This window comes from Panthera pardus, unplaced genomic scaffold, assembly GCF_024362965.1.
Source record: "Panthera pardus isolate Hobbes unplaced genomic scaffold, ASM2436296v1 HiC_scaffold_6, whole genome shotgun sequence".
Classification (NCBI taxonomy): Eukaryota; Metazoa; Chordata; class Mammalia; order Carnivora; family Felidae; genus Panthera; species Panthera pardus.
In genome coordinates, this window is record NW_026526991.1 from 103431910 (window position 1) to 103453515 (window position 21606).

The 21606-nt window shown below is 42.2% G+C and overlaps 2 protein-coding genes and 1 long non-coding RNA gene across 9 annotated transcripts in view; 1 reads left to right on the top strand and 2 right to left on the bottom strand.

The window, feature by feature from the left end:
* TULP3 (TUB like protein 3) overlaps positions 1–12633 on the bottom strand; it is a 64517-nt gene extending 51884 nt beyond the window's left edge. For 3 of the 6 annotated variants that reach the window (XM_019464841.2, XM_019464842.2, XM_019464838.2), the window contains exon 1: positions 12436–12581. In XM_019464841.2, the coding sequence (XP_019320386.1) occupies positions 12436–12476 (41 nt within the window). In that variant the 5' untranslated portion in view covers positions 12477–12581. Of the gene's footprint in view, positions 1–12435 lie in introns of all 6 variants that reach the window. The other 3 variants (XM_019464844.2, XM_019464843.2, XM_019464839.2) reach the window with 3 other exon arrangements.
* Positions 12634–12688: 55 nt separating this feature from the next.
* On the top strand, positions 12689–13274 carry LOC109276215 (uncharacterized). Its single transcript, XR_002084532.2, has 2 exons — positions 12689–13040; positions 13184–13274. It is a non-coding gene; the product is annotated as an uncharacterized LOC109276215 (long non-coding RNA).
* A 637-nt stretch (positions 13275–13911) lies between these two features.
* Positions 13912–21600, bottom strand: RHNO1 (RAD9-HUS1-RAD1 interacting nuclear orphan 1). 2 transcript variants are annotated; one of them, XM_019464846.2, is made up of 3 exons: positions 21512–21600; positions 16527–16778; positions 13912–15255 (listed from the first exon to the last, which is right to left on the bottom strand). In XM_019464846.2, exons 2-3 carry the CDS (start codon positions 16692–16694, stop codon positions 14659–14661), a joined length of 765 nt encoding a protein of 254 aa, XP_019320391.2. In that variant the 5' UTR covers positions 16695–16778; positions 21512–21600; the 3' UTR covers positions 13912–14658. The 2 variants fall into 2 exon arrangements, with proteins under 2 accessions (XP_019320391.2, XP_019320392.2); XM_019464847.2 differs by having other exon boundaries at positions 16527–16798; positions 21512–21565.
* Between the last annotated feature and the right edge of the window lie 6 nt (positions 21601–21606).

Sequence of the window (21606 nt, forward strand, 5' to 3'; positions counted from 1 at the left end):
TAAATTTCCCATATGCCTTTCAAATGAAAGCACCTGATATTTTAATACATTTATTCCCAATCACTGAGTCATAATATTTTGTCATATTGTGACATCCTTCGCTTCCTTATTTCCCACTGCCAAGGAATTTTGGCATGTGTACCTGTGAGATTATACACAGCATTTGTAACAAAGAAATCAGAATAATTTTAATGAACTACATGTAAGTTATTTTCACTGTTTTATATGCATATGATAAACATTTTTAAATGTGAATATGGATGTGAATTGATAAACTTCTGAAAAGATATAGATGAATCAGGGACTAGGAAAGTCAATGAAAAGGGAACAGGGAAGCATTCCCTCCCCGCTGCCGTATCCACCCCCAAGTCCCCATTTTACCCACATCCCTAGAGTTGCTCAGCAAACATTTACTTTAATAAATGTCAGACCTTTACTAACACCAATGAAGAGATCCCTTTTTCCCCCAAATGTAGTGCCTGGTCTTCGTTTCTTGAGGCTTTCTTCTCTTTTTTCCTGACCAATTCTTTATTTCTTTTTTCTTTTTTTTTTTTTTTTTTAATGTTTGTTTATTTTTGAGAGAGAGACAGCGCGGGGGAGGGGCAGAGAGAGGGACGGAGGGCGGGGAGACACACAGAATCTGAAGAAGGCTCCAGGCTCTGAGCTGCCAGCACAGAGCCCAATGTGGGGCTCGAACTCACCAACCAGTGAGATCATGACCTGAGCCAAAGTCAGACGTCTGACTGAGCCACCCAGGTGCCCCTTGACCAATTCTTTCAATGATCAACATCATACAGAATTTTACCCTTTTGTATGGGACATCAAATGACAAAATACCAAAGAGAAAGGGCATTTCAAGACTGCAATATATTTACAAGAATCCCAAAGTTGAATTTAAAAACCAGTGAAATTCACAGACCATAATTCTCATGACTCCTGGAAAGTTCCTTCTGGAGCTGTCATGGAAACATAATACAATTCCTCTCTACAGAGCAGAGTGAATGATCATTTCTTGTTTCCTGCTACCTCAATTCTATTATATTTTTAAGCCACACACCCTTCCTTGTGAATTGTTTTGTTAGTAAATATAAAAAAGCCTCTTGGTTGACAGATAAACAGAAAGGACAAGAACAATCTGTTTAAACATATAAATTGCTGTCTTAGCCATAGTCAAACCAGTGATTGCTCAACAGCTATGCTATTCAAAGTCCAGGAGGAAAAACCTATCATCTTCCCCCTAGGATCTTTACCTATCAATACTCTTTTTTTTTTTTTTTTAATTTTTTGAACATTTATTTATTTTTGAGATACAAGGAGACAGAGCACGAGCAGAGAAGGGGCACAAAGAGACAGGGAGGCACAGAATCCGAAGCAGGCCCCAGGCTCTGAGGTGTCAGCTGAGCCTAATGTGGGGTTTGAACTCAGAACTGTGACATCATGACCTGAGTCGAAGTCAGATGCTCAACCAGATGCTCAACTGACTGAGCCACCCAGGCGCCCCACCTATCAATACTCTTAAATTGAAAGCACTAACCTTAGGCCTTCCATAAACATGGAAGCAAACAATCTTACTTTTCTACATTTTCCTTCCCTAATAAAAGGGATAATAATAACGATCTCATAAAACATTTAAGAATGAAAGTAAAGTCAATCAGCTTTACAGAAGAATAAACTAAGGACAGGCTCTGGATCCAGACTCCAGATTCCCTGGCTTTTTAATATCATGGCTCCTTACTACCTCTGATGTTATTTCACCTCTGCCCACCTCATGCACACCATAAGGATAATAATAATTTTTATCTCATATGACTATATAAAATTTAGACAAAATAATAAATAGAAAATGATTAGAATAGTGTCAGGTACATAGGAAGCACGCATTAAATCTGTATTATTTTCTGAATCTCTAACTTGCCTATGTGTTTTGTTAAGAGTTAAAGATATAGTTAATGACACTAACATTATTAAATGTTAAAGAAAATTTTTGTGTTAAAATAAAATGGCCTACTACTTATAAAATAATAATGGGCACTCAATAAATTCAAGCAGCTACAAATAAAACGTGTGGCCTCTGTTAATATAATGCATCAAAGAGGGAGCAGTGATTTTTACTCTGAACCTTCCATAAGGAATTATCATAGTGTCAATGAAGTAATTTTTTTTTTTAATGTTTATTTATTTTTGAGACAGAAAGACACAGAGCATGAATGGGGGAGGGTCAGAGAGAGAGGGAGACACAGAATCCGAAGCACGCTCCAGGCTCTGAGCCTCAGCACAGAGCCCGACGCGGGGCTCGAACACACAGACCGCGAGATCATGACCTGAGCCGAAGTCGGACGCTCAACGACTGAGCCACCCTGGCGCCCCTAGTGTCAATGAAGTAAGAAAAAAAAAGTAAGAGACACAAGTTCCCACTCTTTCCCTCCCCCCACTCCAACCTTCCAATAGCTCCCACAGTTCCATTATTTTTTTAACAAATAAGCTTAACAAATAAGCTCAGCTGTGGATAATGATCACATATTTGCTCTAACATTAGTTTTTGAAATATTAAAAAATATGTTGGTATGAAATGTAAAATTTCTGATCACTAATGAATTCAACTTATACTCTTAGAGAAACTCATCTTTAGGGAAATATATGCTCCTTATTAACTTATTATTTCCCAACTTTAGCCAACTGTCCAGTATGATTATAAACTTTACATGACTTTGCAGCACTATTTGTAACAGCAAAAGATAGCACAATCTAATGTTCATCTGTAGGGACTAATTAGATAAAGTATACCATATCCATACAATCAATACCATGCAGCTGTTTAAAAAAAAAAAAGCACCGATATAAATAAAATATGGAAATATATAGAAACATAGGGATACTAACTTGGAACAATTTCCAAGAATGTTTTATTAATTGAAAAAGGCAAGGTGCAGAAAATTGGGGAGTATTTACCATCATTTATGAAAGAAAAATATATATACAGATATTTCATCTGAAATGCAGAAAATATCTGTGGAAGGATACACAGTAAGCTGGTTTTGGTGTTGCCTTCAGGGAGGAAAACTAAATAGGTAGGGGATGGGAAGTATTCTTACTTTTCATTATGTGCTCTTTTCCACCTTTTGAATTTTGTACCTGTGAAGGGCAGATCACCTGGTAAGAAGCTCGGAAAGATCAAGCCCTGATAAGAAGCTTGACATTTTCAGCTCGGCTACTCATTCTCTTGAAGAGGAAGGGCTGAGAATGGAATTCATGATTGATAATGCCTATCTGATGAAGCCTCCATTAAATACCACAAGTAGAGAGTTTGGAGAGCTTCCAGGTTGGCAAACACATCCACACTGGGAGGGTGATATACCCCAACTCCATGGGGACAGAAGTTCCTGCGCTTGGGACCCTCCCAGGCCTTGCCCTACGTATCTCTTGATCTGGCTGTTCTTCCACATCCTTTATCATATCCTTTAATAAGCCGGTAAATGTTAAGTGTTTTCCTGAGTTCTGTGAGCAGTTCTAGAAAATTAATTGAACCCAAGGAAGAGGTCTTTGGAACATACAGTCTACAGCCAGTTGGTCAGAAGCACAGGTGATAACCGGGGCTTGTGAATGACATCTGAAACTGGGGGGGGGGGGGGGGACAGTCTTGTGGGACCCAGCCCTTAAATCTGTGGGATCAGACACTACCTTGGGTAGACAGTGTCAGAATTGAGTTGAATTGTAGGGAACCCACCTGGTATCACAGGGAAATTGCTTGCTGTACGGACAAAACCCCCCACATTTGGGGACCAGAAATGTCAGAAGTGTTCTGTGTGAGTAGCTGAGGAGACACAACAGGGAAGAAACACACAGTAGGAAAGGACTGGGTTTTCCCCTACCTAGAAAGGAAAAAGCTGAATTTTTCTGTAACAGTACCATGTAAAGGGATTTTAAAAATATATATTAAGTCAACTTTTTTTTTTAATGTTTATTTACTTTTGAGAGAGCACGTGCATGCACAAGCGAGGAAGAGGCAGAGAAAGAGGCGGACACAGGATCTGAAGTGAGTTCTGTACTGACAGCAGAGAGCCTGACGCAGGGCTTGAACTCACAAACTGTGAGATCACAACCTGACTGAGCCACCGAGGTAACCCTATTAAGTCAACTTCTTAGCTCATTAGGTGTAACTAAGAATAAAACAATTTGAAACTATAAATGGTTGAAATTAATATAGGATCCAGCAATGTTCTGCTATGTATTACTCAACCCCATGTCTCAATTATAAGCACACTGGTCTGATCTCCACTAATTGCTACATGTGTTCACTCAAAATATGCTTGAAGGCTCTTAAATGGCTGCATTTTAAAATGAAAAAAAAAATGACTGTAAATGTTGTTATTTATTTTTATTTTTTAAGTAATCTCTACACTCAATGTGGGTCTCAAACTCACAACCCCAAGATAAAGAGTTGCATGCTTTACTGACTGAGCCAGCCAGTCAGCCCTAATTTTTTCTTTTTTTAAAGTAAGCTCTTGGGGCGCCTGGGTGGCTCAGTCGGTTAAGCATCCGATTTCAGCTCAGGTCACGATCTCGCGGTCTGCGAGTTCCAGCCCCGCGTCGGGCTCTGGGCTGATGGCTCAGAGCCTGGAGCCTGCTTCCGATTCTGTGTCTCCCTCTCTCTCTGCCCCTCCCCCGTTCATGCTCTGTCTCTCTCTGTCTCAAAAATAAATAAACGTTAAAAAAAAATTTAAAAAAAATAAAAATAAAAATAAAGTAAGCTCTATGCCCAATGTGGGACTTGAACTCATGACCCTGAGAATTTTTGTTGATTATTTTTCAACTAGAAATCAAAACTGATGCCATTATCCCAGTTAGCAACATGAACCCCCAGAACAACCACAGGAGCACCGTGCTGTGTTAGCAATACAGTTGACGCTTTTAGGAGAGATCTGTTAAGGGAATGTGTGCATACTTCTGGTTCAAGTGCAAGCTTGTGAGTACTGAAGCTAAATTTATCCACATCAGTGTCAGTTATAGGGTGTTTATGCTATGGCTGTGCTGTCAGGAGACGCACTCTACACTTCCCTGGGAATTCTCTTGTTTTCACCACAACAGAGCAACTGCCAAAACAGTGCCTCTGCTAAGCTAAGTGACACCCACAGTAATTTCTTTTATGACTTTTGAGAGACCACTTCGAACACTCAAAAAAAAAGCAAAATTACAAAAGAAACTTAATGAACATCAGTACTTTCTAACATTACTCAACATTGGCAATGGCACATGATGTCTAGAACATGGAAGGCGTGAAACAGATGTTTATAAATAAATTAATTTTAAAGTTAGATGAAAAAACTCCTTTTAAGTATGCCTTAAAGAAATATTCTAATTCATTATCTCTTACTTTTGGACTTTCCAAAGTAGGTAAAAATTAGATATTACTGTCCCCATTTTATAGTTGTATGGCTATGGAAAATAATTAAGAAACTGAGAAAGGATCACTAAGTTACCCTGCCTAACCATGAGAAATAATCTGAACAGAAGTTACTGTAAACTTAAAATCATTTTTAATGAAAAAAAACTTTATTTTCAGTTTAAAACTGTGTATGAACTTTTCACAGACTTAATAAAATAGTACCTACCCTATTAGCTTTACACATTACCAGAGATGATAAAGACTTCTGCTCTGTTCTTTGGTTGTCTCATTTAAATTTCCTCTTAGTTATGTGCTTAAATGGGACAATATGTCTAGCACATAGCAGACCAAGATTACTCAGTCTGAGATCATTATTCTATATCAGAAAAGCTGGAAGCAGTTATTTTTTTAAATTTTTTAAAAATCTTTTATTTCTGAGGGAGGGAGAGAGACAGAGAGAGAGAGAGAGAGAGAGAGACAGAGCATGAGCGGGGGAGGGGCAGAGAAAGAGGGAGAATGAGAATCTAAAGCAGGATCCAGGCTCCGAGCTGTCAGCACAGAGCCTGATGCGGGGCTTGAACTCACGAACTGTGACACCACGACCTGGGCCGAAGTCAGATGCTTAACTGACTGAGCCACCCAGGCGCCCCTAAAAAATTTTTTTAAAAAAGAAAGTGAAAAGGCAATCCACTGACCAAGAGGTAATATCTGTAAATCATTTATTTGATAGGGAATCACATCCAGAATACATATAAAGAACTCTTACAACTAAGTAATAAAAAGACAACCCAATTTAAAAGTTTACAAAGTAAATGAACAGATATTTCTCTAAAAATATAGGAATGACCAATAAGCACACGAAAAAATGCTCAACATTATTCATCATTAGAGAAATGCAAATCCAAAAAAGCGCAATGAGATGCTACTTCACATCCACTAGGATAGCTATAATCAAAAAGATAGCAATAACAAGTAATGCTGAGGATGTAGAGACATTGGAACCCTAACACACTGCTGGTGGGAAAACAAGTCTGATAGCCCCTCAAGTTGTAGAACATAGAGTTACCATATAACCCAATAACTCGACTTAGGTATATATGCAGAAGAAATAAAAATATATGTCCACACAAAGACTTGGACACTAATGTTCATAGCAGTATTATTCAAAACGGTCAAAAAGTGGAACAACTCAGCATGCTAACCCACACCCCGACCACATACACTCAAACGGTCAGCAGAGTCTGGAATTTCACTACCATGGTATTTCAGTAAGTCTGCCAAGAATCTTTTCAGTCAAAATGCCAGTTAATTTGAATTGTTAGGTAGCAGAATTTCCAACCCAGTGTATGCACGCTGAAGAAACCCATGGGAGGAATGGATTATAGTATATACAAGTGAAAAAGAGTCATCAGATTTCATGGTCTGAACTGATTACGGTGACAGGTAGTTGGGGCAAGAGCTATCAATAAAGTAATTTTCTCTAAGTCAACTGACAAATAGATTCGCCTTGTCCAAATCCCAAATGTTAATATTGGAAGGCCATATTTTCACATGTACTGAGACACCAAGAATATCTCTGGCTCTAACAAAACATTGCTTCCGGAGAAAGGTATGTAAAGGTCAAATTAGAACTGCTAGAAAAGACTCCTTTGAAAGCTATCCTTCCTCCTCTGAGGACGAATATTAGTATTCTAGTCTCAGCTGTCTTCTACTTGAATGACTGCCACAATCTGGAACTAACTTAATTGAACCTAGGGAATGAAAATCCATTTCCTAAGAGGCCCATTTAGTGGGGCCCATTTCTTTCCTTCAGAAAGAAGGGGGAATTGTTTGGGGATAGAGGCAATGAGAAGGAAAAGTTGGCAGCTGATTAAATCATCAGTTTGTCCCCAAATAATGCAGCAAGGAAAATTACTTCAGAATGAACCCTCTCCGTTTGCATGTTCCACAGAACAAAAGCAACAACATTCTTTCGAGTGAACCAATCAGAAAGGTTATTTTAAATGCATAATTTGATTCAGAAGTCAAAAAACTTCATTTCTTCTTTCTAGATCTAAAAAGGCATGTTACTCAGAATCTAAGTTCATTCTACCTTTTGCCTGATTCTCCTTTCCTCGGGGGTTACATTTCTCTCTTCAGGAATGTTACTTATTTCCCTTCTATTTCTTGGGTAGAGATGAAAGTGCATTCGTGTGTGTGTGTGTGTGTGTGTGTGTGTGTGTGTGTGTGTGTGTGTCTAACAATACCAAAGAAGTATTTCTATTCCCTTTACAATGGATGAAATTAATACTCATTTGTACTTCACTAAAACATCTGATTTCAACTGTTCATCCTAAAAATAATTAGAATGTAATCAGTATCTGTTGTTATCATTTATATGTAAAAATGGCATCCAGAATATTTGGAATAGATATTTTGAAAAGTGGTGGGGGATGGAGGGTGGGGAGGGAAGAGGAGACTTCCCTCAGGGGCACCTGGGTGGCTCAGATTGAGTGGCTGACTTCAGCTCAAATCATGATCTCACAGTTCATGGGTTCCAGCCCTGCATCAGGCTTGCTGCTGTCAGCACAGAGCCTGCTTCTGATCCTTTCTCCCCCTCTCTCTCTGTCCCTTCCATGCTTGCTCTCTCTCAAAAATAAATTAAAATATTTAAAAAAAGAAGAAATCAAAAGCCTGGATTTTACTTCTGAATTTTACCTCTGACTACATCATTTACTGGTCATGTGACCTTAGGTACATCACATCCTTTCTGAGCCTAAACTTCCCCATCTATAAAATGAAGATAACAACGACAGCCCTGCTTTCTTCAGGGCTATGAAGCTCAAAAGAGATCAAATGAGTGAAACACTATGAAGGCTGCAAAAGCTACCCAAATGTAAGCCCTTATTACTGATAATTTTATCTTGACAGATCTTCCCTTAATGCACAGCTTAAGAACTTTACTCAGCCAAAACACTCTTTTCTACTTTGTCTCTGGCTCATATGGCATTGCTGTAACAAAATTAAACTGTTAGAATAGGGAAAACAGGTCAATCCTCTATTAAATTTGTTTCATTCTAAAACCTAAAATCAAAGGCAAACTGCAGATTTATCGGAGTTTCTTCCTGAAAAGCTGAATAGCAATGATTTATTCTTCCTGAAGACTGAAAAATAATCTTTGTTTTCTTCTTACAGTTCTATTTTCCATACTTTAATTACTACAGGAAAAAATTAAAACTTGCAGTAACTATATAGTTCATATTTTTTTTTAATGTGGTCATTTTTTAAAATTTTATTTTAGTGCTTTCATTTATTTATTTTGAGAGAGAGCAAGCAGGGGAGGGGCAGAGAGAGAGGGAGAGAGAATTCCAAGCAGGCTCCACCAACTCGGGGCTCAATCCCACAAACTGTGAGATCATGACCTGAGCTGAAATCAAGAATCAGATGCTTAACCGACTGAGCCACCCAGGCACCCTGCTATAGTTCATATTCTAAAAATACATCTTGCCAATGATGAAAGTAGAAATCTGAGTTTAGTTAATTATATTTTACCCTAAAACTCAAAATCATCCCCACAGTATTAGCAGTGGGGAAAGAATATTTGAAGATTTTTTAATATAATATCTTTGAAAGGTCCCATAAGACGCCCATCAATGAACTAGATGACATGAAGACAATAAGACACATTTTTCACTGAAAATCATTTTGTACCTTTTGAAATTTGAGCCATGTGCTGTTAAATATATATATATTTGCTATTTATTAATTCGTTATAAATCACTTAGGGCATCCAAGGAAGCTCTCATTTTCCAGAGGAGAAAACTGAAGCCAAAGAAGGAGATGTGCGGCTCAACATCACACTGCTAGAGAGGGAAAAGGCTGGGATTAGAACTCAGGAACCCAGAGGAAGTTTCCAGTGCCTCCCACAATACCATGCGGTCAAACAGCAAATGCCATCTTATAAAAAATAAAAGCATTACTCTAACCCTCTTCAGAACTGTGGTCTTCCAGGGGGTTCTGGTGACGCATATGACACAATGCTAATCATTCGTGTTTTCACAGAAGTTCTAAGGCAGAGACAGACATGGCAATCTTCATTATCAAGCCTCATACCAGGTATTAAAGTAAGTGAATAAAGACAGCACATCAATCGGCATGTGGATAGGGCGTCTTCTCTCAAGCATAAGTGGATTTAAGTTGTAACCAGGCCAGGAAAATTTTGCAGCTTTCATTATTACTAACAGTAAGGATGTCTGATGAGGCAGAACAGATTCAGTAGAACAAAGAGCTTATTTCTAGTGAATTGATTCAGAGAAAATAAAGCAAAAGCAGACTGCAAGAAATTCTAGTTTTAAAGAAGCCATAATAATTCCACTATTCTCAAACAGGAGATCTAGGGGAATTATCAAGTCCCCTTCTAGTCCTAAAATCCTCAAGCAAGCAACTTCAACTCCTCCTCTTGAGTAATTTCAAGCATACTTTTCCCCTTAGTAAGCAGAAACGTTACCATTTTCTTTCAACAGGCACAAATGCAGGGAAAACAGAGTTTCCATAGGAAAAAATAAGAGAAATCAGAAATAAAAACTATTCCAAAAACTGTCTGAATTGTCTGCTTGGAACAGAAGGATCTTAGAAAAAAGAGAATTTACTGCAGGGATTATTCTCTCCTTTCTAAGTCTGTATTTAGCTTTCACATTTGGAAAAATACATTCATGATTGATATTGGGAGCTTTTAATATTTACCAAACATACTGCAGTGCTGTATTAGATAATCTGAGTATCTTTAAGCCCTGAGTAAGTCTCTTTATTTGTCAACCAGTAGTTGATCCGATGAAACATTTAAAAAAGAAAGAACATGAGAGAGGATACCAAGCCTGGATGATACATAACCTCCAGCTACTACTGTTCATATTTCTAAAGAGAAAGCATGGCGTGTGGATAAACCACAGATGACTTTCTAAATCAACAGGGCTGCAAGGTCACATCACACCAAGAAATCTCTCGCCATACCTTCAATTATCTATCAGGAATAAAAGGCCAGAAAGAGCTCAAGTTCTACAACCAACCACAAGCATCTCCAAAGAATCTAGACTATAAAATGCCTAGCTTCACCAAAGGTCCTGAGTGTTGTTTCAAATTCCATCTCCAATTTTCACTAAATATTTCAGAAATAGGAAATATTTGGGGTTAGTAATTTTTCCATTTTGTTGAAAAGAAATCTTTAAAAATTTTTAAAAATAAAAGAGGGGGGGGCCTGGGTGGCTTGGTCAGTTGGGCATCCAACTTCAGCTCAGGTCATGATCTCACAGCTCGTGGGTTCCAGCCCTGCATTGGGCTCTGTGCTAACAGCTTGGAGCCTGGAGCGTGCTTCAGATTCTGTGTCTCCCTGTCTCTCTGCTCCTCCCTTGCTCACACTGTGTCTCTCTCTCTTTTCAAAAATAAATGAACATTTAAAAAAATTAGAAAAAAAAAAGAAATCTGTTTCATGGGAAAACAGTCACATAATTCAAAGAAAAAAAAAACACAGGAAACTTAAAAGTCAGATGTTATACTTCACACTGAAATGTATTAATACCAAAAACTCATTGAAACCATTAAACACACAACCTGAAGCCAAAATAGAAGAGATGTTCCACTCCCTCTCAGCAACAACTGAGTTAAGTAGTGATAGAAACTGCACTTAAAATTACCTAGGGCAAGAGACACATTTGGTGACTCACTCTCCTTTGATGTCTGCTTTTAAATTAAAGAGCTGTTTTCTTTGGGAAGAAAAAGGAGGGAAACTTTAAAATTATCCCTTTAAACTTCAGGTCCAATAAATTAAAAACCATTTTGCCTCATGGTCTCGGTTTCTAAGTCAATTCCTTTTTTCCCCCCAAAATCATGAGTCATATATCAACATCTGGTACCCATGAAATTTACTTCCGTAAATTCATTTAATTAACTTATTGAATGCCCACAAGTGAACAAATACCATCTGAATTCAACGAAGACGCTGATTTTTAGCTCTACCTCCTCCTAGCACTTCCATATTTATGTCGGAAAACGTGGGTTATTTTTCTCTCATCTTGAAAAAAAGAAAGCGTAGCAAAGAAATTTCTCAGAGAGCAGCTATCACGTAAATAAAAAGATAAAAGAGGAAAATGGGCGTTCTCTATCCCCAACACCTCCTTCGTGACTTTTTAAATGATTTAGAATTGCTTAAATATCTACTAAACATCAGACTAAATCATTACACGCTACATCTTTATTTGCTTTGGTAATGGAATAAAAAGCGGGGAATACAGTTGGCGTGTATGATTTCAATCCTCAGACAATACCAAAGTTTGAAGCCAATGATTTCATGCCGCTCCCTGTTAACTTTTCATTAACCTAGCTAACAAGAAATTGACAGACTGAGATTTCAGATTGTTGTATTTCCCAGGCTCTCCCTCTGGCGGAGGCAGGAAAAAAGGGCACCGCAGAGAAAAAGAAGCACAAACAAGGGGTATGGTAGATGACAAATAAGACGAACAATCCTAAATAAGAATTACTGTAAAGCAGATAGATAGAAGCTAAAGAACAGTTTTGCACTTTCAGTTCTCGGACTCTGTTCTAGAATTCAGCACCGCCTGCCAAAAACAATGGCATTAGAGCAAATGATTAAATATCACCCACAGCCTTCCCCTGCGACACCCCGAGAAAAGACTTCATCCACTTCAATTACGATGACACTGCTCGGCAGTGCGTGAGAAGCAATAATACCGAACATTTTGAGTAAGCGAGGCCCACAGAGAGCAAGGCGAGCTCGTAACCAAAACTCCAAGAGTTTCCCAAGCAGGGACGAGAACACAAAGTCTTTGCTCTCAGTACCGGCTGCAGAACCGCTGCCTCCTACCGCCCACAGATAAAAAGGGGATCCTCCACCTTCGAGAAGGGGTTAGGGGATTCGCCTCCTGCCGCCAAATCTGTCCCTACCTCCCCAACCCAAGCCCACCGCCTTCTCTCTTCAGAGCTCCCAGAGAGGAGCGCCACAGTCTCACTCCATTCTTCCGCCCCGCTCGAGACGAAACCAGCCATCACCCCTCTCGGACCTGTCCCCGCGGGGTCCGAGTCGGCAGCGCGACGCCTCCATCCCCGCAGCTCAGGAAGTGGCGACCACGTCCACAATCCCCGACTCCGCTGCTAGGGTGGCAAGCCTGGCAGGCATCCGGGCCCCGCCCCCTGGCAACCACACTCTGCACTGTCGCCACCGCCTATTGGCCCTCCTGTCCACCGCTCTTCTCTCATTGGCTATTGCTGCCGCCCCAAGATGCGGGAGGGTTTCTAAGGGGCGGAGGCGCTAGGAGTTAAAGGCGCCTGCGCGGGAGCTCTGGTGACGCGCCAGTAGGGCTGGGTCCGCTGACCGCGGCACGGGGAAGGGGCCGAGGGCGGAGGGATGTGTTCGCTTCAGCAGTGTTGGCTTCCAGCTGCGAAGTCACTTCGTCGGAAGAGCGGCCCATCCCCCTAACCGCCACCCACGGAGCGGCTTCCCCACATCCCAGCAGTGTCTACCCAAAGACCACCCAGAGCGCTTCCAGAGGTCTATGTAATGTTAAGACTCATAGACCTCCGCCGACTCCGTCACAGTCCGGCCCCTCCCCTGACACCAGAGCCTTCCGGGAACCACACTTGTACCCACTATGGCAGTCATTCCCGGGTAAATGCATCTTTCATAGTTACCTGGTCTCTCACTCCAATTGAACAAAACTTTAGCCCCCTTCCTCCAGCCCAAACTTTTAGAGCATTGCTAGACCGACTCTACAGACTCTAGGAACCTTTCCCATTTATCTTTCTCTACAGCCTATGAACGATCTTCAAACATCCACATCCCGTGAGATCCGCTATCTAAATATGTACTCTCGTTTCCAATAAACGTTGTCGCCAACCGTCACCGCCTTCTCACCACCAACTTATACATATCATTATAACCTGTACAAAATATCCTGGCAAAAGTTATCGCATTTTATAGCATTGCGAGGTCAGCTGTTTCCACATCGGGTTCGCTTAAGAGGCACAGGACTTGGCACAAGCTGGGAGAGCAGAGCATCGCCTTGATGTGTCAGCCTCCACTCACTGTGTGACCCTAAACACAGTTCATTATCTGGGCTTCAGATCCCCATCTATAAAATAAAACGAAATAATCCCTGCTTGTTCAGCTCGGGCTGAACAGAATAGGTTCTTAAAGCTGAATGGCTGCAGTTAAAGGAGACGCTATCTGTGTTGGCGAAAGGGCAATGGAGGCAGTTTTTGACTGGGTAGTTCCGCATTAGTTATGGTAAGCAGTCTTCTCTGAAAAGTTTCCATATTTGGGGCGCCTGGGTGGCTCAGTCGGTTGAGCATCCGACTTCAGCTCAGGTCAGGATCTCACCGTGGGAGAGTTCGAGCCCTGCATCAGGCTCTGGGCTGATGGCTCAGAGCCTGGAGCCTGCTTCCGATTCTGTGTCTCCCTCTCTCTCTGCCCCTCCCCCGTTCAAGCTCTGTCTCTCTCTGTCTCAAAAATAAATAAATGTTAAAAAAAAAAATTAAAAAAAAGTTTCCATATTTAATTACATATTTTAAACAATCATTACAAGAAATCAGTTTCCCACCCTGTGTGGTATTTTCAGATCTGTTTGAATGGAAATATAACCAAAACACAGCAAGCTTAAGTAACATCTCGGTCCCCTTTTTTTGCTCCTGATCCCACTGTATTCACTAACACAGGGCTTGGCACCTTTCCTCATCCTGACTTTTTAGCAGATGAGCAAGGTTGCAGAGGTCTAAAAAGGTTGCTCAGCTCTAAAATGTCAAAGTTTGCTTTGATTTTTCCATCCAACATGTCACAAAGGAAGCTGCCGCTGAGCCTGACACAAGAGTTGGTACTCAAAAATGTGGAATGAATTAGGTTGAATGGGGTGATTAGAGGATTAATTAGTGGCTTAAAAAAACAATGAAGACCTTTTGTGGAGAATGCAGTATTGCTGCATGATCAGTAATCAGGAGCAGGGTTCTCTAAAACCTTTCTGCAACCATTTATTTACAAACATTTTAAACAGTTACTATAAGATACTTTAAAATTTTAAACAGTTAATAGAAGAAAAATTTGAAGTGAACTGTTTATGACACTAAAAACTTTTTAGGAAAAGACATTTTAAAAAGCAAAGCTGGGAATCAAATTCCCTTATGACTCCAAGTCTCTAGTTAAACTATCTTTTTTCTGTTGGTGTTATTGGCAGTATTTGCATTTTATTCTTCTGACATACACTTCTGTGAGCCAGAAAAGTAATTTAGCAACTCTATGAAAATTTCTTGAGATTGCTGCTGTCTGAGAAATCCAGTGAATTTTTCACAAGGAATTGGTTTTTATTCAGCTTCCCTCTCTCCCTGAGGTGAGTAAACAAGTGGCGTCGTCTCCTCCATGTGACCTTGATCCCATACTTCTCCTCAGGAGTGTCTTTAACTAGAACAGGCCCAGGCCCTGGGGTCTTGGGAGTACTGGTGTGAAAGGAGCCACTTGGAAGGCTATCTTCCCTCTGATCTGGGGGAATGGGCCCCTCCTTCACAAACGAAGACTCTGGGGTCTGAATATCAGGTGGAATGAACACGTAAGGTAAGTTTTGAAGTGTATGTGTGGACAGCTCCCCACAGCTTTGAGGACTGAGCACTGGAACTAAGGGCCTTCCAGAAATGCACTTTTCTGACTGATTGGCGCACTCCCTGGTTAAGGGGATCCCAAGTGTGGCTGAACTGGAAGACGGGGGGCTCTCAAATGTTAGATGTGGAAACTTGGAGGTGATGGATTTCCGACTTGAAAGTCTTGCCTGGTTTCGGTGATGGTGTTTCTGGTTCATTGGGAACCAGCTTTCTCCTGTTGTATCAAACTGAGGTGAAACCTAAGTAAGAATCAAAAACAAAAACCAAAAAAGAAGTGAGGAGGGCTAGGTACCAGGTATGAACCTGAAGGAGGAAACTACATCCAAAGACCAGAATCTAAATGGGGGCCCATTATAGTAATGGACACAAAACAAAACATCTGTCTAATGGGACATTAAGAGAAAGGGATAGGAGCTGTGGGCAAGTTACTCAATCTGGTTTTCCATTTCCTCATGTGTAAGAAAGGGGACAATGCCACCTTCACGTTATCCCACCACATGGCTGCAATTTGCTTAATTATCTTTAAACCTTGAGGGCAGAGATGGGCAGTGTTCTTCGCCTTTGATCCCCAGCACCCAGCAGAGTGCCTGGCACCAAGAAGGCCCCCAGGAAAGTGAATGGATGGATGCAAGAATAGGGAGTCGATGGACAGCAACTGGCCTAAGACCTGGCACGTGATGAGTTCTCAATAAATGCTCACTCCTCTTCTCATCCACAGGATTCTAGCATTTCAGTTTCTTCTACAACTCCGAAGCAAGCATTATGGTTCTTCCTAGCAATCCTCAACAAGTTTTATTAATCAAGCACTCTTACGTGGAGATTTCTGCTTTTGTCTGGCCCTTGGCTATACCACCTCCCTGAAATATAGTAGTTCTGTTCTCTTCCCAGCGCTTCGAAACTGTCAAAACACAACATGCCATGGTGCACCTGGGTGGCTCAGTCGGTTGAGCATCCAACTTTGGGTCAGGACAGGATTTCACAGTTTTTGAGTCTGAGCCCCAATCAGGCTCACTGCTGTCAGCACAGTGCCGGCTTCAGATTCTCTGTCCCCCTCTCTCTCTGCCCCTCCCCTACTCATACTCTCTCTCTCTCTCTCTCAAAAATAAACAAATATTTAAAAACAAAAAATAGGACACGCCATTTTCTATGAAACAGTAAATATAGTGCCTAGCTAAATATTTTACCTCTCACATGAAGCTCAGGGAATAATCTCATTGTTTACTCATTCTGCCATTTGTCTGGCTTTTTCACCCAGCTACTGGTTAATGAAACTTTTATACTGAACTCTTTAAGAATGTGGGGGGAAAGACTCCAATTCCAACCAGCCCTCAGCTTGAACTTAGAAAAGATATATACCAGAGAAGACGGCTGATGACAAAAAGAGTACATTGCCTCCTTGTCCCTGCCCCATGAATCTTATTCTTTGGAGGCCCTGGTTCAAGGGGCAGAAGAGTCAGCATCCTGAGAAGCCTAAATGAGCAAAAGTCAAAGTTAGAATCCCATGGCCTACCCAGGAAGTGATGGTGTTGTGGTCAATGGGCTTGCTGGCCACCTGTCTAGTGTGAGTGATGGGAAGTTGTGCAGATCCGTAGTGGTGTTTGGGGCCCTCCAGTGGTGGTTGTTGGAATAGCAGCTGGGCTTTCTGGAACCCTTGGCGGCGTTTTTTTCTGGGAGGCATCAATAGGTGAATGAAGAGCGGTTAATAACCACATCATGCTAGCTGTAGTCAGGTCGGGGTACAGGCTCCGATTCCGACCCATGCCTGCAGAGAAGAAACAAAAGCTGGGAAAAAATAATTCCGATGATTCCATCCCCAGCTCTTCCTCATACTCTGCCAGCCAGTTCTATCAACCACCATTCCTACCTCAATACTTTGGGGGGCACAGCTTCCTATTCCTACACCAAGTAAAAACACGGTAGTTCACATTCAACAACATTCAGTCAATGAACAATTGACCAAGCACGTGTTGAGTGCCATGCTGGGTGCTGGGAATTTAAAGATGAAGAACCATTGATTCTACAAGCATTTATCAAGTGCCAAGTACTTGTAGGGACTCATAGGTGAGACTGTCCCTTTCTTCAATGAGCTGAGAGTCCAGCAGGGGGAGAGAGACAATTACAATAATGAGGAGAATGCTTCCACTCATTCCAGAGGAGGCTTTTAGACTTTCTAGAGAGGATGATATCTGACCTAGTATGAAAGGGCTACAGAAAGCCAAAAAGCAGACAGGGCAAGGCCCTCTGGGCTGCGGAGCAGCACATACAAAGGCCCAGAGACTTGAAAGGGCACTGTGAATTCAGGGTATTGCAGACTATGTAGCCAGACACAGGGTATGAAAAGATGAATATAGGAACTGAGAGGCTAGACCTGGTGTCAGGGTCAGATAAGAAAAGCCAGGAGTGCCACAGGAGTTTGGACGTTAGCCTAAGGAATCACCGAAGATTTTCAAGCAGAAGGATGTGATCACACCTGGATTTTTTTCTTTAACTTTTTACTCCAGATAATTTTGAACATACACAAAAGCAGAATGAATAATATAATGAGCCTCCAACAACCATCAACCCATAGGCAATCTGGATGCATCCACGCCCTTTATCCACCTCCCTACACCTGTATTATTTTGAAGAAAATATGACATTCCCAGTCTTTGTACCATTCCCATGAATAAACCTTACATATATGTATTCTTTATTACATATCCAGACATGTTCAATTTTTTCAGCAGTTTCATAAATGTCACAGTTGGTTGTTGTCTTTTAGACAGATCATCCTGGCAACCGTGGGAAAGGAGAGAAGTACCCTGGAAATACAGGGACCAGTTTAGGAGGTTTTGCTATGTTACTTAAGTGAGAAACGATGAGGCCTGAATCTGGGCTGTGTCAGTGGAGATGGGAGGCTAGAGACAGAGGCAGGATTAAGGATCAAGAGGACCCACAGAGTAATAAAAAGTCTGAAAAAAGTGTCCACGGACTCTAGTAACCAGATCAACTTTAATAAGAACTTCATCAGTGGAAGAGTGAGTGGGAAAGATGTTTGAATTCAACAGAGCAGTGAATGGGAGGAACAGCCGGGCATCCTGGAAAGTCTGGCAATAGGGCAGACTGGCCATTCGTGATGCATTCATACAGCCAACAATCAAAAGTAACCTGCTCTGATTTATGTCACTAGGCCGTGGAAATATAGGGAAAGCAAAAAGGAAGGACAAACTCTCTACCTCAGCAGCTAAACATTTTTAGGGAGAACACAGGTAATACATACATCTACTTGTTCATTCATTCGGCCACTCAACAAATATTTACTGAGTACCAACAGTGCTCCTGGTGCTGGAAATATATGCCAGAGAACAAAATGAAATCCCCGCCCTCATGGTGCTTACATCCTAATTGGGAAGTGACTATGGAGAAAAGTCAAACAGGATAAGGGGTTGAGCCTACTTAGTGCTCCTTTAGACAGGGTTGTCAGGGAAGGTAACTGAAAAGGTGATATTTGAGAGGTGCCTGGGTGGCTCAGTCAGTTAAGCGTCCAACTCTTGGTTTTAGCTCAGGTCACGACCTCACAGCTTAGTGAGTTCAAGCCCTGCATCGGGTTCTGTGGTGACGGTGCGGAACCTGCTTAGGATTCTCTCTCTCCCCATCTCTCTCTGTCCCTCCCCTATTGCACTGTCTGTTTCTCTCAACATAAATAAACTTTTTTTAAAAAAAAGTGATATTTGGGGCGCCTGGGTGGCGCAGTCGGTTAAGCGTCCGACTTCAGCCAGGTCACGATCTCGCGGTCCGTGAGTTCGAGCCCCGCGTCAGGCTCTGGGCTGATGGCTCGGAGCCTGGAGCCTGTTTCCGATTCTGTGTCTCCCTCTCTCTCTGCCCCTCCCCCGTTCATGCTCTGTCTCTCTCTGTCCCAAAAATAAATAAAAAATGTTGAAAAAAAAAAAAATTAAAAAAAAAAAAAAAGTGATATTTGAGCAAATACCTGAAATGAAAAAAGGAGAATAAGCAATCAATAGAAAGGCAGAGTGAATAATACTGCAGGCTTCGAGAACAGTAAATCCAAAAATCACAAGGTGAGAATATGTCTGATTTGTTCAAGAAACAGTAAGGTCAGCATGGCTGAACTGGAGAGCAGTAACAGATGTGAATGGGTTCACAGGCAAGGTTAAGGACTCCAGATTGAATTATTCCTAGAGTGATAGGAAGCCACCACAAGGCCCTGGACAGGTAAGGGACATAATGTGATTTACACTTTTCAAAGATAACGTGAGGTGGTTTGTGAGAAAAGGTGTGTTGGGGAGTGTGGGCGTGGAGAAAGGCAGCAGGACAACCTAAAGAGTTGCTACAGGAGTTCAGGGGAGAGTTGACAGCAATAGCAATGGCTCCAGTCAAAAGTGGTGACATTAGCCAGCCTGCAATGGACACTACGGTGCTCAACAGCAACCCTATTATGTTTCCTTCATCAGCTCATTATCCGCAATGATTATCTTAAGATGTTTCCACTTTCAGGGGTACTTGGGTGGCTCAGTCGGTTGAGCATCCTACTTTGGCTCAGGTCATGATCTCGCGGTCTGTGAGTTCGAGCCCCGCGTCAGGCTCTGTGCTAACAGCTTGGAGCCTGAAGCCTGCTTCGGATTCTGTATCTCCCTCTCTCTCTGCCCCTCCTCTGCTCATGCTCTGTCTTTCTCTGTTAAAAATTAAAATAAACATTAAAAAAAAAAAAGATGTTTCCACTTTCTTAAAACTTCAGAACTCCCATTCTCTCTTTTTAAAATAAATAAATAAATAAATAAATGCTTATTTATTTTTAGAGAGAGAGCACGAGAGGGGGTAGGGGCAGAGAGAGAGGAGAGAGAGAGTCCTCAAGGAGGCTCTGCACTCAAGGGCCCCATCAGGGGGTTTAATCCCAGGAACCATGAGATCATGACCTGAGCCAAAATCAAGAGTCGGGTGCTTAACTGAGCCACCCAAGTGGCATTTCCCTTCTCTCTTAACAAATGACCTTACTTCCTACTTCCAAGGAAGCCGGGAGACACCAAAGAAAATATTCTCACTTTCCAGAAACCAAACATACAAACCTATATAGATCCATATCCATCCTCTTTATGTGACAATCACAGATCAGTCCCTTCACTATCTAACACCTTGCCCTCTGGCTGTGCCTCAGAACATTCCTTACTCTACACCTTTCTTAGGCAATCGGTTCACACCTAAAAGTGGGTGACTTAAGTATTTATATATTCAGCCTAGAGTTCTCCACGCTCAGGACCCATATACCTGCTGCCTACTTGACAGCAACCAGAGGACTCAAATGCACCTCAAAACCCAATACGTTTAAAACTGAATTCGTGATCATTTCCCCTGCACCCGCTCCACAGGTGATTACCTTCCAAGGCCCTTGCTCAGGGAATGGTATCACCGTTCATGTAGTGATGCAGCCAGAAACCTTGACATTTCCCTCCTGTCTCCCCATCCAACAGCACCAAGCCCTGACGATTTTACCTCTTAAGTAGGTCTTCAATAATGCCCCTTTCTCCCCTGTCACTCTCTTTCTCTCCCCACCACCCTTCAATTCCAACAATTCTGATCCGGAGTATTGTAATAGCCTAAGTGGTCTACCCTAATCCACTCCAAAATGCCCTGAATGCATCATCTGATCTTGACTCACTTCTGCTTAAAATGTTTGATTTCTGGATAAGGACCAAATTCCCCCAGTTCCGGCTAAGGTCCTACTTCCTGTGGCTCCAGCTTCATCTCACACCACACTCCACTCAGGCCTGTTAGCTCAGACTCCTCAGATGGTCTTTAGCCTTTGTACCTACCAATCTTCCTCCCACCACCTCCTTGCACACCTTAATCCTTTTGGTTCGAGGGTTTCACTCCTTTCTTTGCACAAAGACATCAGATCTCCCAACAAGCTTCAGTTCGGAAAAGCCCTTCCTGACCTACCTAAGGTAAGATCTTATTGTAGATACTCAGTTATCAGTGACCTCTAATTTATCCCTTCACAGCTGTAATTCTCCTTTTGCTTATTTGATTCTTCAAAACCGTCTGTTCTGTCCTCTCTTCCCATTACAGGTACCCAGGGTAAGAAAAGAATCTCCGCAGCCACTGTATCCTAGCAGGTCCCTGGCACATAGTAGGTGCTCAACAAAATTTCTTGACTACATTAGTCAAAGAGCTTTATAGTGTGGAATTTAAGATGTTGGAAGCTGAAACGAGATGATAGGCTAGGCGACTAGTCGAGATAGCTAGCCGATCGTTAGGTGAATGGAGTACGGTGTCCCCTTACGGGGAAGCCAAGGCCTCAGAGATTTTGGAAAAGGCCAGAGGGAGGCGGGAGGAGCGGCGTCGGGGGCGGGATCAGGGTAGGGACCGGGAACACGCGAGGGAGAGCAGGCCGAGGGCCCCGGCCGTCCCCGCCCGCCCCCCGCCGCGGGAGCCCCCCTGAGCCCTCCGGGCCGCCCACGGCCGCTCTCTCCCCACGAGCCGGTAGCCGGTCCGCCTTACCAGCCCGGCGGCTTCCCGGCCTCAGCTCCCCTCCGCCGCCGCGACGTTCGAGCCCGGAACACGGAGACAAGGGCGGCTGCCGATTGGCGACGCTC